The following is a 17,868-nucleotide window of genomic DNA, read 5'->3' as shown; positions in this document are numbered from 1 at the left end:
GCAGGAGAGCAGACAGCAGCTGCAGAACTACAAGGCTCAGCATCCTCCATCCAGGACTGTATGCAGTTTTTTGCCCAAAAAGAAAAAAAAAATGACATGGGCTTCGCTATATTTTTGTATGCTAGCCGGGTACAGCAGGCAGGTACGGGCTACCCCCAACCCCCAGCTGCCTATTTGTACCCGGCTGGGAACCAAAAATATAGAGAAGCCCTTTTTTTTTTTTAATTATTTCATGAATTTCATGAAATAATTTAAATAAAAAAATGACGTGGGCTTCGCCTAATTTTTGAGTCCAGCCGGGTACAACTAGGCAGCTGGGGACTGGAATCCGCAGTGCAGGGTGCCCATGCTTTCTGGGCACCCCCACTGCGAATTGCAGTCCGCAGCCACCCCAGAAAATGGCGCTTTCATAGAAGCGCCATCTTCTGGCGCTGTATCCAACTCTTCCAGCTGCCCTGATGCTGGGGGGCTCACTGGGTGATAATGGAGTTAGGGCTAGGTGTATATTATCAGCTAGCCCTAAGCCCGAAATTCATGGTGTCACGCCAATATTAGACTGGCCACCATGAATTTCTAGTAATGATAAAAAAAAAAAAACACAACACACAAAAATATTTTTATTAGAAATAAAACACAACACAATTAGTGACTCCATCTTTATTGAAATAAAGAACCCCCCTCCGCAGTAATCCTGGGTCAGGGTCCCGCGCCGTCCAATCCGGATCCAATATCATCTGATCGGTTTGCTGGAAGGCAAAGCGATCAGATGATGTGTCAGGTTAAACTACGTGAATCACATGACACATCAGCTGATTGTATAAAAGCCGATTATACAATCAGCTGATGCATCAGTAGAAAAAAAAAAATAGTACTCACTTATGTGCTGTGCTGATTACCAGCAGCTCCTGGAGCGATCGATTGGACAGGAGTCTGATCCTGTCCGATCGCTGCAGGAGCTGCCGGTAATCAGCTGATGAAGTCTCCTGACGGCAGGATCAGCTGATAGCCGGCCGGGCGCGAAAAAGCCGGCGAGACTACGATCAGCTGATGCGTCAGGTGACTGCATCAGGTGATCCACCGCCAGGTCCTGCCCCGGGGAGACTGCACACAGCCAGAGCGGCGGTACCGAGACAGGGGCTGGGAGCGGGCATGGCACCGGGACCCTGCAGACAGTGAGTATATATGACATTTTTTTTTTCTACTGTTCACTTTTGTTTTCGCCGCTGCCTCCACCTCCCGCCCAGACATGGCGCCGCACGGAGCTGACATGGCACCGGGCGGGTTGTGGACGCAGCGGTGACGGTACCGGGAGGATTCATGCTTCTGTATTTACCAACAGAAGGAATCCTCTTCCTGTACACGTCACTTTACTGCCCACCCCTTGCGTTTATAGCTGCGTTTTTCATAGAAACGCGGCTATATGCGTTTTTCATTGCGTTGTTGAACATCTCATTGAACTCAATGGGTGAAAAATGCAGTGAAAAACGCAGAAATAATTGACATGCTGCATTTTTGTGGTCACCACAAAAACGCAGCTGCAAAAAAACGCTGTGTGCGGACAGCACTTCTGAAAACCCATAGACATTGCTGGGGAAGCAATGTCACTGCGTTTTCAGCACAAAAACGCGGTAAAAAACGCCGCTAAAAACGCGGCAAAAACGCCTAGTGCGCACAAGGCCTACATGCTATTCCTTAGTAGGAACTATGTGAAGTATGTAGAAGGGTCACATCAATCTACAATACCAGTAGACACGTTTAGGCAAAAAAAAAAAAAAAGAAAAAAAAGATTCCAGAATGCTCAGAAACAGCATTGAGAATACTTCATCTGAGACATTTATGGCACCTATTGTGAATAGAGATAGAGATATATATATATATATATATACACACACACATTTTATTTTCCGTAATTAGCGGTAGGTCCAGCATTTAAGGACCCTCACCTTTTGTGCATATATGGATTTTACCACTGCATTAAATGGAAAGACACTTGTTTTTTAGGTTCCCTCCACTAAAGGGCCAGCAAATAGAGATCAGGAGACTCCCATTCCCCTTACATCTGGGTGTCCTGTATATGGAGACCTCCGAATATAACATTTCTATGGCATGCCCATAGCTATAACTCCTGTCCTCAGGGCCCACCAACAGATAACGTTTACAGGATTTCCTTAGTATTGTGTAAGTAATCGATATGTCACCTGGATGTAACTTCTGCACTCTGAACACCGCTTATCACCTATCCACAGATCGCCCAGGATCCAGCACATGAGATTCATAAACACTGCCATAATGGGGTTACTTTCACTCCCCATGTGAACCCCCCCTTGCTGGATAACTGTTCCACTCATTCTATATGGGACTGTCAGAAAATCCACTCATACAAAGAAATTATTGCATGGATCAATGTTAAAAAAGGTACTCCATGTCAGTCCTGATAATTCGGCATCATTCAGACTACAGAGATGTGTGTTTATAGCCTAAGGCCTGCGACACACATCCGTGCCGCCGGCACGTGTTTGTCATTTTTTGCACGTACCGGCGGCACGGAGACACGTTAAGCAATGCTACCCTATTGTAGCAGGCACACACACGTAAAACCACACGGAACGTGTGTCCGTTTGCGTTTGTACGTGTGTGCGTTTTTCAAAGCACTGACATGTCAGTGTTTTCTCTCGCAGCACGGGTGTCACACGGCCCGCACCCGTACCACACGGGTGTAGTGTGGATGCAATGGACTCGCGTTCACATGCGTTTGCGTGTTTCAGTCAGGATCCAGCGACTTGCAGTAATTTAACTGTCTTCAAAAACGCTACTTGTAGTGTTTTTTACCTGCGTCCAAATACTGCATGTGACTGGATCCTGACAGTACCGCACGCAACCGCATGTGAACGGTGGTACGCTGATAGAAAGGATCCGGTTTGCTCTATTGAGCATGCCCAGAAGCCTCTCTCTCTCTCTCGTTCCACTGACTCCCGATCACATGACTCCACTGCCCGCCCATCCCATTAACTTCATGTGAAAGGATTCTGTAAAATAACACTTGCGTTCTTTGGAAAACCAGAATCCGCTTTTGCTGCAAAAAAAAAACTTCAGGACGCATGTTAAAAAAAAACATAGTGTGAAAGGAGCCTAAGAGCAAAGCAGCCTTAAGTGACATGCAGATTAATTCCGAAGCGGAAATTCCGTGGGTAAATCCGCAGGTATAAAAAAAACGCAGTGTGGGCACAGCATTTTTTTTATACCCATAGGTTTTTTTATACCCATAGGTTTTGCTGGGGAATGACTGCAGAAATTTTAGACATTTTCTGCAGCAAATCCGCAGCGTGCGCACATAGCCTTACAGTCAGCTTCTGAAAAACATCCAAAGAAAATGCGACTAGTGTGAACTTACCCCATAGTGCCATATGGGCTAGTCATAGTCACGCTTTGGAACACTAAATGGAGGCTTTATGTCACCAAATTACGGACATTCTTATCCTGTGGAACAAAGCAATTCTTCTAGACATAGTAAATAAGAGGCACAGTTCCTAGCAGGACAATCAGTGGAAGCCTCATGACTTTATAGGCAATGCTGTTTACCTCCCAAGTCTAAAAGTATCGTCACACTAAGCAACATTGCTAGCAACATCGCTGCTGATGCACAACTTGCTAGCAATGTTGCGGTGTGTGACATCCAGCAACAACCTGGCCCCTGCTGTGAGGTCGTTGGTTGTTGCTGAATGTCCTGGGCCATTTTTTAGTTGTTGCTCTCCCGCTGTGAAGCACACATCGCTGTGTGTGACAGCGAGACAGCAACAACTAAGGGGTGCTTCACACACAGCGAGATCGCTACTGAGATCGCTGCTGAGTCACGTTTTTTGTGACGCACCAGTGACCTCATTAGCGATCTCGCTGTGTGTGACACTGAGCAGCGATCTGGCCCCTGCTGTGAGATCGCTGCTCGTTACACACAGTGCTGGTTCGTTTTTTTATTGTTGCTCTCCCGCTGATAAGCACACATCGCTGTGTGTGACAGCGAGAGAGCAACAATCCTGAATGTGCAGGGAGCAGGAGCCGGCGTCTGACAGCCTGCGGTAAGCTGTAACCAAGGTAAACATCGGGTACCCAAGGTGGTTACCCGATATTTACCTTCGTTACTAGCCTCCGCCGCTCTCAAGCTGCCAGTGCTGGCTCCCTGCTCTCTGCACATGTAGCTGCAGTACACATCGGGTAATTAACCCGATGTGTACTGTAGCTAGGAGAGCAGGGAGCCAGCGCTAAGCAGTGTGCGCGGCTCCCTGCACATGTAGCAACGTTATGATCGCTGCTGCGTCGCTGTGTTTGACAGCTAAGCAGCGATCATAACAGCGACATACAAGGTCGCTGTTACATCACAGAAAATGGTGACGTAACAGCGACGTCGTTGTCGCTGTCGCTATGTGTGAACCCAGCTTAAATGTGCAGTGAGCCAGCTTCTGCGGACGCTGGTAACCAATGTAAATATCGGGTAGCCAAGAAGCTCTTTCCTTGGTTACCCGATATTTACCTTCGTTACCAGCGTCCGCCGCTCTCACGCTGCCAGTGCCGGCTCTCTGCACACGTAGCTAGAGTACACATCGGGTAATTAACTCGATGTGTACTCTGGCTAGGAGTGTAGGGAACAGGGAGCCGGCACTGGCAGTGTGAGAGCGGTGGACGCTGGTAACGAAGGTAAATATCGGGTAACCAAGGGAAGGGCTTCTTGGTTACCCGATGTTTACCGTGGTTACCAGCGTCCGCAGAAGCCGGCTCCCTGCTCACTGCACACATATAGTACACATCGGGTAATTAACCCGATGTGTACTGTGGCTAGGTGTGCAGGGAGCCAGCGCTAAGCTGTGTGCACTGGTAACCAAGGTAAATATCAGGTTGGTTACCCGATATTTACCTTAGTTACCAAGCGCAGCATGCTTCCACGTGCAGCGACGCTCCAGTGATCCCTGCCAGGTCAGGTTGCTGGTGGGATCGCTGGAGCGTCACTTAGTGTAACATCTCACCAGCGACCTCCTAGCAACTTACCAGCGATCCCTATCAGGTTGTATCGTTGTTGGGATCGCTGGTAAGTTGTTTAGTGTGACTGGGCCTTTAGCTTCATGGTCACAAAGTCACAATCTATGGCACAAGAATATATGATACATAACACTCCTTTTGCCAAGACAAGCGCGTGCTCAGCTCTGATCGCCAGGGAAGCACCCGATAAAGCCGGCTCATTCGTGATGGTGGCCGCAGCTAAAGATGTAGTGTAGGCCTCAGCACAGAAATAGCAGGGTGGGTTCAGAGGTGAACAATGTTAGTGCAATCACAAACATAAGGATAATCAGAGGCACGCCGAGGGGTCAAACACCGAGCCAGCTAGGCTGGGCATACCCCTCCATTAGGGAGCAGGCAGCATGCACTAATTTATATTGCAGGGCAGGAGAAAGGTGGTAGTGCCCGTGCACTTGATTTTCAGACTGTACATTGATCACGGAAGTGGTTAATTACTTTAGACTTTAGATTGCGTATGTCACGTTATCTTTATAGATAAGATCTTTGTAAAATGATCCTAAAGACATTCTTCATTCCAGCATGACAACCCACTGGTGGACACAGGCAAAAAAGGGCCCTGTGCAAGAACAATATACGAGCCCTTTGCAGCTCAGAAGCGCATCATAACACACAATTCCCCCTGCTTTGGAGGTAGAAACGGGCTCTCTCAACTCTTAGGCCCCTGTGCAGTTGCACCAAATATATGTTCACCCCTCCAATAACCCAACCGCTAACTGTATACGCCAAATGCAGGACAGAAGTTGAAGGAAAGGCATGGAGGAGGGCGATGTCCATACCGTATCCAAAGAACGGCGGCCAAGACCGTCCTAACCCCTCTCATACTGCGCCCGCATATACAAGAGACAAACGCACACTTCTCTGCCATTGTGGCCACTGGTGCTCGTGCTTTATATGCCTGTCTTGATAAAGTGTGCTGGAGTAAGAGCGAAAAATCCATACAGAGGCATGCACCTCTGCAAGAGCTGCACTCCAGTCAGTGACCGGACGACATTTCAACACCCTTTTGTGACATTACTTATTAGGATTTAGTCAGTTGTGCTCATCTATGAAATACGCACATTGGTTGCAACATTTTATGCCAGAATTTTAGTAAAAACAGTTTGCATAATCGGCTCTGCATGTCTATATAGTGGCATACATCGAGGAACATTCCCGGCAGCTTCCTCATTCCTGGCCAGTATTTACTGCTTTTTGGTGAGTGAGAAGATTGTTAGAAGGGGGGTTTTAGTTACTATATTTCCTCCATGCCCCTTCCTGATATATCTAAAACCTAGCAAGCTGTACTCACCCAACAGGTCCAGCAAAGCTCTCCTCCACTGCTCCAGTCTTTGTCGACAGGCTGCAGTGATGCCCCATCCATAGAGCATGTGACCACTGCAGCCAATCACTGGGCTCATCAGTATGCTTTTATGATCATATGAAGGTTGAATCGTGACCGCCATCTCCTGTACTGTGTTTCTATACTCTAGATGTGAGCGTTACAGTTTGTTGCTCAGTGTTTTAAGCCCTTTACAAGTTATTAGGTCGTGTTTTCCTTAACCCATCCCAAAAATGTCCTAGCATTGCGGCTGGGACTATACAAAGAGTTCCTAGAGGCCGTGAGTCAGAGGATATTCCCAGGACCGAGACATTCTTCATTCAGATCCAGAATGAATCCCCCCATTTATAAATGATGACCACATGTAAAAATGGCTACAAACACTTGACATCAGAAAATGGAGCTAATGACACATTTTACATGTAAGTGACATGACCATTGTAATATTTTTCTACATATACATACACTGTATATATCACAACAGTGAGTACACCCCTCACATGTTTGTAAATATATCTTTTCAAAGGACAACACTGACAATATGACACTGATACAATGTATACTAGTCAGTGAACAGCTTGTATAACCGTGTAAATTTAGTGTGCCCTCTAAATAACTCAACACAGTCATTAATATAAAAATTGCTGGCAACAGAAGTGATTACACCCCTAAGTGGCCAAATTATTTTCAATTAGTGAATTCCCCCCCCCCCCCAGTGTTACGTGACTCAGTGTTACAATGTCTCAGGTGTGTTGGGGAGCAGGTACATTTGGTGGTATCACGTATATACTCTCTTATACTGGTCACTAAGTTCAGCATGGCCCCTCATAGTAAAGTATTCTCTGCGGACCTTAAAAAAAAAAAAAAATAATAATTGTTGCATGGTGCAGCACGGTGGCCAAGACCATACAGTGATTCAACAAGGTAGATTCCACTTAGAACAGGCCTGACCATAGTCAACCAAAGAAGTTGACTGCACGTACTCAGTTATATCCAGAGGTTGCGTTTTCAAAATTTACATATCAGTGCTGCCAGCATTGCAGAGGTTAAGGGGTGGGGGTCAGCCTGTAAGTGCCAAGGCCATACACTGCATCAAATTGATCTGCATGACTGTCATCCCAGAAGGAAACCTCTTGTAAGGATTATGCACAAGAAAGTTTGCAACAGTTTGCTGAAGACAAACCAACTAAGGACATGGATAACTGGAACCGTGTCCTGTGGTCTGATGGGACCGAGATAGACTTATTTGGTTCAGATGATGTCAAGCGTGTGTGGTGGCAACCAGGTGAGGAGCACAAAGACAAGTGTGTCTTGCCTTCAGTCATTGTCTGTCTTGCCTTCAGTCAAGCATGGTGGTGGGAGTGTCATGATTTGGGGGCTGCATGAGTGCTGTTGGCTCTGGGGAAGCTACAATTCATTTAGAGAACCATGAATGCAAACATGTACTGTTATATACTGAAGCAGAGCATGAACTTCTCCCTTCGTAAACTGGGACATAGGGCAGTATTTCAACATAACCCCGTACACGCCTCCAAGACCACCACTGCCTTGCTAAAGAAACTGAAGATAACAGTGCTAGACTGGCCAAGCATGTGTCCAGACCTAAACTCTATTGAGAATCCTCAAACGGAAGGTCCAGGAAGCTTCTACACGGCAACCCAGCTGATCCCAAAGGTTTTCTCCATGTGAGGTACCCCTGTCTCCAATAGCCGTTCCCTAATGATGCGATTTTGATGAGCTGGTGCATTGTTGTCCATGAAGAGGAGTTGTTCATGCAGAGACACAATGACTGGATCAATGATGTTATTCAAGTAGTAGGGGGTTGTCAAAGTACCATTCATAAAGTGGAGGGCAGCTCTGTATTGACTATACACACCTGCCCACACTAACACCACCAAAGGCTCATCTGGTGACAGCAGTTACAGATGCAGAGCACTCTCCTTGACATCAACATCATTGGCAGCCATCATTTCTGCTCAGTGTGAATCAACTTTCATCAGTGAACAGCACTGAGGCCCATTGCTCCCTAACCTAGGGAGACAATGACGCCTGTGCCTGGTGGTGTGGCCAGGTATCCTTGCAGATAACTGTTTATAATGGTGTGACGTGACACTTGGGTGCCTCTCGCATCCCTTAAATGTGCCTGGTGTTGTGAAACCTTCATCATCAGGTTCCAAAGGGTAGTGTCCACAATGAAGCGGTCATCAGAGTGGGATGTGGCCAAAGGACGTCCACTTCTCTGACTTTCACGTGACTCTTACATTCTCTGCATTTCTGTTGCAACCTGCTGATGACACTCTAAGCTTAGTGGCCACTTCGTCTGAGAACATCCTGCTGGATGCCTCGCAATGATGAGGTACTGATAGTCCATTGTTAGGTGTCCTTTTGGTCTTGTGATGCCAAAATGTGATCATGATGAGGAGGGCTGTTTAAATATCAATTCTAATTGAACCCTAAAATGTATTGGGCTATGCATGGAACAAGCACCTGTTGTAACTTTTGCCATAAGCTCCTTGTTAGAGAACAGCAAGTTGTGCAAAAAGTGGTGAAACATTGACCAGTTGGACATGTGCATTCAAAAGATTAGAGAAGGTCACATTACGTTCACCTCATATCTGTACACCACAACTCAAAACAGTTAGGGATATTTGGCTTTCGGGTGAAATTTCAGGATGATCCTAAAATGCACTCTAACCTTTTCAGGTGACCTTCATACATGCACTCTAACCTTTTCAGGTGACCTTCATACATGCACTCTGACCTTTTCAGGTGACCTTCATACATGCACTCTAACCTTTTCAGGTGACCTTCATACATGCACTCTGACCTTTTCAGGTGACCTTCATACATGCACTCTAACCTTTTCAGGTGAACTTAATGTGACCTTCTCTAAACATTATATAATATGTAAATTGCGCTTGTAACCTGGTATCAGTGCAGTACTAGTCTAGTAATACTAAAAAGCAGCCCAGCCTATATGTATACCTGTATAGTGGCCCCCTAATGACAGTGAAGCAGGCTAGTCTAACATACAGTATATACTGATCAAGTTATGGGCACACCTGTCCGTGCAGGGTTTTCCTTGTTTTTATTGTAACGTGCATATTGTAGATTCAGACTGAAAGGGGTTATCCACTACTCAGATAGGTTCTTCTCAACCACCATATTTCCCCAAGTAAATAACAACCTGAACTTGCTGTTGGCACCAGGACTCAAGATTTTCACATGAGCCCTTCAGCCAATCACTAGCCGCTTGACTCGCTACCATTGGCAGTAACAGAGAGCCCTCTGATTGATTGCAGAGCTTATGGGAAAGAACATTGTCATGCAAGCCCCAGCATCACTGCAACAGCGCAGAATCAAAATACAGGTGGAAAAATGGGGAGTAAAAAAAAATTAAAAAAAGCACCAGAACGTTTGTTTAGGGTCACACTACTTGCATTAAAAATTCTCTACTGTACCCTAACTACACACAATCTAACTGCTATTTTATTTATTTTTTCCCTACTTCCTCTCTGATGGCACTTTGTTGGAGAATCCCAGTGCATGCTGGGATACTCAAACAATGCAATAGAAAAAAAATTCAGATTGGCATAGGCACAAATAAAATCTTCAACACTGTATTCCAGTGTATTAAAGTGAACCTGTCATCAGAAATTTAGCTATAAAGCTAAAAGTTCCCCCCTCTGCAGCTCCTGGGCTGCATTCTAGGAAGCTTCCTATAGTTTTTGTGGCCCCTTTTATTCCAAAATAAATACTTTATAAACTTGTACCTTTTCGTATGCAAATTTCTTAAATCTTCCATGGGGGCGGGCTGCCTGATGTACGTTGCTGTCCTCCTGCCGATTTACGCCGCCCCCGAATGCTGAATTTCAAACCTCAGGATGCCGCCCCTGGGCGCCCGTGGTCCCACGCAGTGCTACTGTAGCGGCGCCGTGCACTGCGTGCACGTGTGACCGCTAGTGACGCTTTGCGCGGCGCTGTGAGTGTCATCAGCAAGTGCCGCCCATAACCTTGTGACCGCACTTTCCCCTCTTCCTCCAGCGTTCTGCGCAAGCGCTCGCTGGCCAGGTGACCGGACGTCACCTCCTTCCCATCCTGCTCAGCAGCAGGAAATAGATGGGAGGAGCGGACGGAGCAGTCGGTGCCCGCGCAAAGCGTCACCAGCGGTCACACGTGCACGCAGGGGCCACAAGAACTATAGGAAGCTTCCTAGAATGCAGCCCAGGAGCTGCAGAGGGGGGAACTTTTAGCTTTATAGCTAAATTTCTGATGACAGGTTCCCTTTAAAATATATCCACTGACACTTTTCTGGCGTTGTCGCCTTAGCCATAGACAACACCAGAAACACGTCAGACTGACGTTTCCACTGCCATCATGGATATATTTTAATATAATAAAAGTATTGAAGATTTTATTTGGCATATGCCAATCTGAATTTTTTTCTATTGCACTACTTTAACTGATGGTCAGCAGTTCTTGGATTGATGTGCACTATGACGAGAACAGTTTCTTCCATCATTACACAGTGAGACTGTTTTTAACTTATTTTGCAGATACTCACACAAAGTGTCATCAGGGGCACATGCTGCAGTCACTGTCACAGCCTCTACCCTCCATAAAACGAAGCGTCATCAGTGACGCTCGTTTCAGGAGTTGGGCTAGTACCAGTGTGGTGTGCACAATGACAGCGCATTCTGTTGCCAGCTTAGTTCAGTAGTAATGAGGCAGCAACATAGCAGAGCACACTGGCAGTGCACATTGTCAGGAAACCCAGTGTTCATACATCAGCGCGGCGCCCACAAGTGACATCATACATACAGTAATATATATTGTATACACACATATTATATATAATATACACACAGCTAATTACCTGTCATTAGGGTGCCAGTGTATAGACTAGGCAGTTTTAGTATTACTAGACTGGTATATAAGAACCTTAACATAGCCGTACACTGACAGTCTAACGATAGCAAAGTAGCCTGGTATACACACAAGCATTTTTCCATTGCAGTTCCTGGCATCCAACCAATATGGATGCCGACTAAGCTGCCCATCCACATGCAACAATTGACAGTGGACGCCAGGCTGTGAGCTGGGGTGGGGCCAACTGGTTGACAATAGGCTGGGGCAGGATTTAGGAATATCATCCCATGAGCACTTCACATATGTTTGACAAGTGCAATAAAATGCATAAAGGGTGCCATAGCGCCTGGTACAGCAGAGATAATACTGACCTACAGTGTGGCACAGCAGAAATAAGAGTGCCAACACAACCTGACATCAGTGGTAATTGACCAAACAATGATAATACGCACAGTGGCCAGAGCGGGGGGGGGGGGGGGGCACACAGCCTGGCACAGTGGCCAGAGCGGGGGGGGGGGGGGGGGGGGCACACAGCCTGGCACAGTGGCCAGAGCGGGGGGGGGGGGGGGGGGGGCACACAGCCTGGCACAGTGGCCAGAGCGGGGGGGGGGGGGGGGGGCACACAGCCTGGCACAGTGGCCAGAGCGGGGGGGGCACACAGCCTGGCACAGTGGCCAGAGCGGGGGGGGCACACAGCCTGGCACAGTGGCCAGAGCGGGGGGGGCACACAGCCTGGCACAGTGGCCAGAGCGGGGGGGGGCACACAGCCTGGCACAGTGGCCAGAGCGGGGGGAGCGGGGGGGGGCACACAGCCTGGCACAGTGGCCAGAGCGGGGGGGGCACACAGCCTGGCACAGTGGCCAGAGCGGGGGGGGGAGCACACAGCCTGGCACAGTGGCCAGAGCGGGGGGGAGCAGCACACAGCCTGGCACAGTGGCCAGAGCGGGGGGGAGCAGCACACAGCCTGGCACAGTGGCCAGAGCGGGGGGGGCACACAGCCTGGCACAGTGGCCAGAGCGGGGGGGGCACACAGCCTGGCACAGTGGCCAGAGCGGGGGGGGCACACAGCCTGGCACAGTGGCCAGAGCGGGGGGGGCACACAGCCTGGCACAGTGGCCAGAGCGGGGGGGGCACACAGCCTGGCACAGTGGCCAGAGCGGGGGGGGCACACAGCCTGGCACAGTGGCCAGAGCGGGGGGGGCACACAGCCTGGCACAGTGGCCAGAGCGGGGGGGGCACACAGCCTGGCACAGTGGCCCAGAGCGGGGGGGGCACACAGCCTGGCACAGTGGCCAGAGCGGGGGGGGGCACACAGCCTGGCACAGTGGCCAGAGCGGGGGGGGCACACAGCCTGGCACAGTGGCCAGAGCGGGGGGGGGCACACAGCCTGGCACAGTGGCCAGAGCGGGGGGGGGGCACACAGCCCTGGCACAGTGGCCAGAGCGGGGGGGGGGGCACACAGCCTGGCACAGTGGCCAGAGCGGGGGGGGGGCACACAGCCTGGCACAGTGGCCAGAGCGGGGGGGGGGGCACACAGCCTGGCACAGTGGCCAGAGCGGGGGGGGGGCACACAGCCTGGCACAGTGGCCAGAGCGGGGGGGGGGCACACAGCCTGGCACAGTGGCCAGAGCGGGGGGGGGGCACACAGCCTGGCACAGTGGCCAGAGCGGGGGGGGGGGGCACACAGCCTGGCACAGTGGCCAGAGCGGGGGGGGGGGCACACAGCCTGGCACAGTGGCCAGAGCGGGGGGGGGGGGGGCACACAGCCTGGCACAGTGGCCAGAGCGGGGGGGGGGGGGCACACAGCCTGGCACAGTGGCCAGAGCGGGGGGGGGGGGGGGCACACAGCCTGGCACAGTGGCCAGAGCGGGGGGGGGGGGGGGGCACACAGCCTGGCACAGTGGCCAGAGCGGGGGGGGGGGGGGGGCACACAGCCTGGCACAGTGGCCAGAGCGGGGGGGGGGGGGGCACACAGCCTGGCACAGTGGCCAGAGCGGGGGGGGGGGGGCACACAGCCTGGCACAGTGGGCCAGAGCGGGGGGGGGGGGGGCACACAGCCTGGCACAGTGGCCAGAGCGGGGGGGGGGGGCACACAGCCTGGCACAGTGGCCAGAGCGGGGGGGGGGGCACACAGCCTGGCACAGTGGCCAGAGCGGGGGGGGGGGGGGGCACACAGCCTGGCACAGTGGCCAGAGCGGGGGGGGCACACAGCCTGGCACAGTGGCCAGAGCGGGGGGGGCACACAGCCTGGCACAGTGGCCAGAGCGGGGGGGGCACACAGCCTGGCACAGTGGCCAGAGCGGGGGGGGGGGCACACAGCCTGGCACAGTGGCCAGAGCGGGGGGGGCACACAGCCTGGCACAGTGGCCAGAGCGGGGGGGGGCACACAGCCTGGCACAGTGGCCAGAGCGGGGGGGGCACACAGCCTGGCACAGTGGCCAGAGCGGGGGGGGGCACACAGCCTGGCACAGTGGCCAGAGCGGGGGGGGGCACACAGCCTGGCACAGTGGCCAGAGCGGGGGGGGCACACAGCCTGGCACAGTGGCCAGAGCGGGGGGGGGCACACAGCCTGGCACAGTGGCCAGAGCGGGGGGGGCACACAGCCTGGCACAGTGGCCAGAGCGGGGGGGGGCACACAGCCTGGCACAGTGGCCAGAGCGGGGGGGGCACACAGCCTGGCACAGTGGCCAGAGCGGGGGGGGGCACACAGCCTGGCACAGTGGCCAGAGCGGGGGGGGGCACACAGCCTGGCACAGTGGCCAGAGCGGGGGGGGCACACAGCCTGGCACAGTGGCCAGAGCGGGGGGGGGCACACAGCCTGGCACAGTGGCCAGAGCGGGGGGGGGGGCACACAGCCTGGCACAGTGGCCAGAGCGGGGGGGGCACACAGCCTGGCACAGTGGCCAGAGCGGGGGGGGGCACACAGCCTGGCACAGTGGCCAGAGCGGGGGGGGCACACAGCCTGGCACAGTGGCCAGAGCGGGGGGGGGCACACAGCCTGGCACAGTGGCCAGAGCGGGGGGGGCACACAGCCTTGGCACAGTGGCCAGAGCGGGGGGGGGCACACAGCCTGGCACAGTGGCCAGAGCGGGGGGGGCACACAGCCTGGCACAGTGGCCAGAGCGGGGGGGGGCACACAGCCTGGCACAGTGGCCAGAGCGGGGGGGGGCACACAGCCTGGCACAGTGGCCAGAGCGGGGGGGGCACACAGCCTGGCACAGTGGCCAGAGCGGGGGGGGGCACACAGCCTGGCACAGTGGCCAGAGCGGGGGGGGGCACACAGCCTGGCACAGTGGCCAGAGCGGGGGGGGGCACACAGCCTGGCACAGTGGCCAGAGCGGGGGGGGCACACAGCCTGGCACAGTGGCCAGAGCGGGGGGGGCACACAGCCTGGCACAGTGGCCAGAGGGGGGGGGGGGCACACAGCCTGGCACAGTGGCCAGAGCGGGGGGGCACACAGCCTGGCACAGTGGCCAGAGCGGGGGGGGCACACAGCCTGGCACAGTGGCCAGAGCCGGGGGGGGCACACAGCCTGGCACAGTGGCCAGAGCGGGGGGGGCACACAGCCTGGCACAGTGGCCAGAGCGGGGGGGGCACACAGCCTGGCACAGTGGCCAGAGCGGGGGGGGGGCACAGCCTGGCACAGTGGCCAGAGCGGGGGGGGGGCACACAGCCTGGCACAGTGGCCAGAGCGGGGGGGGGGCACACAGCCTGGCACAGTGGCCAGAGCGGGGGGGGGCACACAGCCTGGCACAGTGGCCAGAGCGGGGGGGGGGCACACAGCCTGGCACAGTGGCCAGAGCGGGGGGGGGGCACACAGCCTGGCACAGTGGCCAGAGCGGGGGGGGCACACAGCCTGGCACAGTGGCCAGAGCGGGGGGGGCACACAGCCTGGCACAGTGGCCAGAGCGGGGGGGGCACACAGCCTGGCACAGTGGCCAGAGCGGGGGGGGGGCACACAGCCTGGCACAGTGGCCAGAGCGGGGGGGGTACACAGCCTGGCACAGTGGCCAGAGCGGGGGGGGCACACAGCCTGGCACAGTGGCCAGAGCGGGGGGGGCACACAGCCTGGCACAGTGGCCAGAGCGGGGGGGGCACACAGCCTGGCACAGTGGCCAGAGCGGGGGGGGGCACACAGCCTGGCACAGTGGCCAGAGCGGGGGGGGCACACAGCCTGGCACAGTGGCCAGAGCGGGGGGGGCACACAGCCTGGCACAGTGGCCAGAGCGGGGGGGGGCACACAGCCTGGCACAGTGGCCAGAGCGGGGGGGGGCACACAGCCTGGCACAGTGGCCAGAGCGGGGGGGGCACACAGCCTGGCACAGTGGCCAGAGCGGGGGGGGCACACAGCCTGGCACAGTGGCCAGAGCGGGGGGGGCACACAGCCTGGCACAGTGGCCAGAGCGGGGGGGGCACACAGCCTGGCACAGTGGCCAGAGCGGGGGGGGCACACAGCCTGGCACAGTGGCCAGAGCGGGGGGGGCACACAGCCTGGCACAGTGGCCAGAGCGGGGGGGGCACACAGCCTGGCACAGTGGCCAGAGCGGGGGGGGCACACAGCCTGGCACAGTGGCCAGAGCGGGGGGGGCACACAGCCTGGCACAGTGGCCAGAGCGGGGGGGGGCACACAGCCTGGCACAGTGGCCAGAGCGGGGGGGGGCACACAGCCTGGCACAGTGGCCAGAGCGGGGGGGGGGCACACAGCCTGGCACAGTGGCCAGAGCGGGGGGGGCACACAGCCTGGCACAGTGGCCAGAGCGGGGGGGGCACACAGCCTGGCACAGTGGCCAGAGCGGGGGGGGCACACAGCCTGGCACAGTGGCCAGAGCGGGGGGGGCACACAGCCTGGCACAATGGCCAGAGCGGGGGGCACACAGCCTGGCACAGTGGCCGCAGTAGAGGCTCGGGTGGGTCACTGACAATGACGCCGCAGCCACATCTGCCCAGCCATCGATCCGGCACTTCCTGCCTGTAGTAATTGGCGCAGTGATGGAGCAGTAGGCGCAGCTCGTGCAGGAAGCGCTGATGAAATCCTCCCTCCCCATAAAGCTGCAGGCAGTAATCCATGAAGTGATCAGGAAGGAAGGAGGGGAGAGGAGGAGGATCCGCCTGGGAAATCGCCCCACGACCGGCCGTCCACGAGGAGTGGGCACTCTCATGCCCACGTCAGCCGCTCTTACCATGAAGTCGCAGGCGAAGTTGTCCTCCCCGTTCTGGTCCTTGCTGTTCATCGCCTGCACTTTCTGAATGAAGGTCCGCAGGATTTCCACTTGGTCCATGCTGGCTCCGTCTCCACTCTGCCAGTCACAGGCTCCTGGGTGTCTGTCAGGGTGGGCACGGCCGCTCAGTCCGAGCCCCTCGCCATGCGGAGCTGCCCCTTCCTTGTCATCAGCCGCAGGAGGGGAAGCAGTCCCTGCCCAGAGCCCCACCACCTCCCAGCACCGACACACTCTGAGGATGCACCGGAACACGCAACACCGGGACCCTGCCCCAGCGCGCTGCCGATTGGCCGGGGAGACTCTCCTTCTGAAATCCGATTGGTTGGTGGATCATACAGAAAAATGGGCGTGGAAACCCAACCCTTGTTCCCATCACAATCTCAATGGGCGGTTGAGCGATCAGCCATCTTAGGGCGGGGAAGAGGAGGGGAAGCGGGGGTGTGGCCAGAGACTGCCGCAGCCAATAGGCTGTGGGGAAGGATATGATGCGGGAGGCGTGGAACGTAGCGTCATCGTCACCTTTGTACATTAACTCTTTGTTTGCCTGATAAACATCTGGTGTGGCAAGACACCGAATCCTCTGTGAATTTTAGCCCTCTCAGCACCTGTGCTGCAGCCTCCGTGCATCACATGCTGGCTCTGATCAGGAATTGCTGTCCCCCAACTCACTACATCATATATCCCTATCCTTCATTATAGACTGTTAAAGGGGTTGTCCCCTTTAAGAAAAATTCTGTGCCCTGTGCTTTACTCACCCTCCCTGGGTCCTGTACTGAGCCACCGCTGCTGCTCATGGTGTCTGCTATTGTATGCAGTGCAGACATCATGTCAAGAGCCGTTAATCTGTGTGAGCGGGGTGTTCCCTCCACACGGGTAGCACCGCTAAGCTCACCGATCGGCTGCAGCGCTGCAGACAATAACACACGCTGGGGGCAGCGCCGGAGACTCAGTTCTGGATCCAGGGAGAGTGAGTACAGCGCAGGTTGCTTTTTGTAGCTTAAACTGTACAAGGAAACAAGAAATTTATCAAAAAGGACAACCCCTTTAAGCCCCCTTTTATACATTAGTTTTTTGCCATCAGTCACAATCCGTTGGCTCAATGGATCGACGGATCCGTCACAGATTGTGGAAAAACTCATGCGACGGATCCGTCACAGATTGTGGAAAAACTCATGCGACGGATCCGTCAAAAAAACAGATCCGTCGCATCAGTTGTTCCAGCCCAACAGTGTTTTTACACCACATCTGAGCATGCTCAGTTAAAAAAAAGCTGAATCCGTCACCGGTTTCCATCAGTTGACGGATTACGACAGATCCTGCGCTTATAGCCTTCCATTCTACAAAACAACGGACGGCGACGAATCTGTCACTGTTCCATTTTTCGACGTAGACAAA

At 54.2% G+C, this 17,868-nt stretch overlaps 1 protein-coding gene across 1 annotated transcript in view; it reads right to left on the bottom strand.

Moving 5' to 3' along the window:
- Nucleotides 1–16,748, bottom strand: part of PTPN12 (protein tyrosine phosphatase non-receptor type 12) — a 101,153-nt gene extending 84,405 nt beyond the window's left edge. Inside the window, exon 1 of the mRNA XM_075342576.1 lies at nucleotides 16,435–16,748. Coding sequence (XP_075198691.1) covers nucleotides 16,435–16,533 — 99 coding nt within the window. The 5' untranslated portion in view covers nucleotides 16,534–16,748. The remainder of the gene's footprint in view (nucleotides 1–16,434) is intronic.
- Between the last annotated feature and the right edge of the window lie 1,120 nt (nucleotides 16,749–17,868).

This window comes from Anomaloglossus baeobatrachus, chromosome 4 (assembly GCF_048569485.1).
Source record: "Anomaloglossus baeobatrachus isolate aAnoBae1 chromosome 4, aAnoBae1.hap1, whole genome shotgun sequence".
Lineage (NCBI taxonomy): Eukaryota > Metazoa > Chordata > Amphibia > Anura > Aromobatidae > Anomaloglossus > Anomaloglossus baeobatrachus.
The sequence above is the reverse complement of the archived record's forward strand: the minus strand, read 5'-3'. Positions and strand labels throughout refer to the sequence as shown.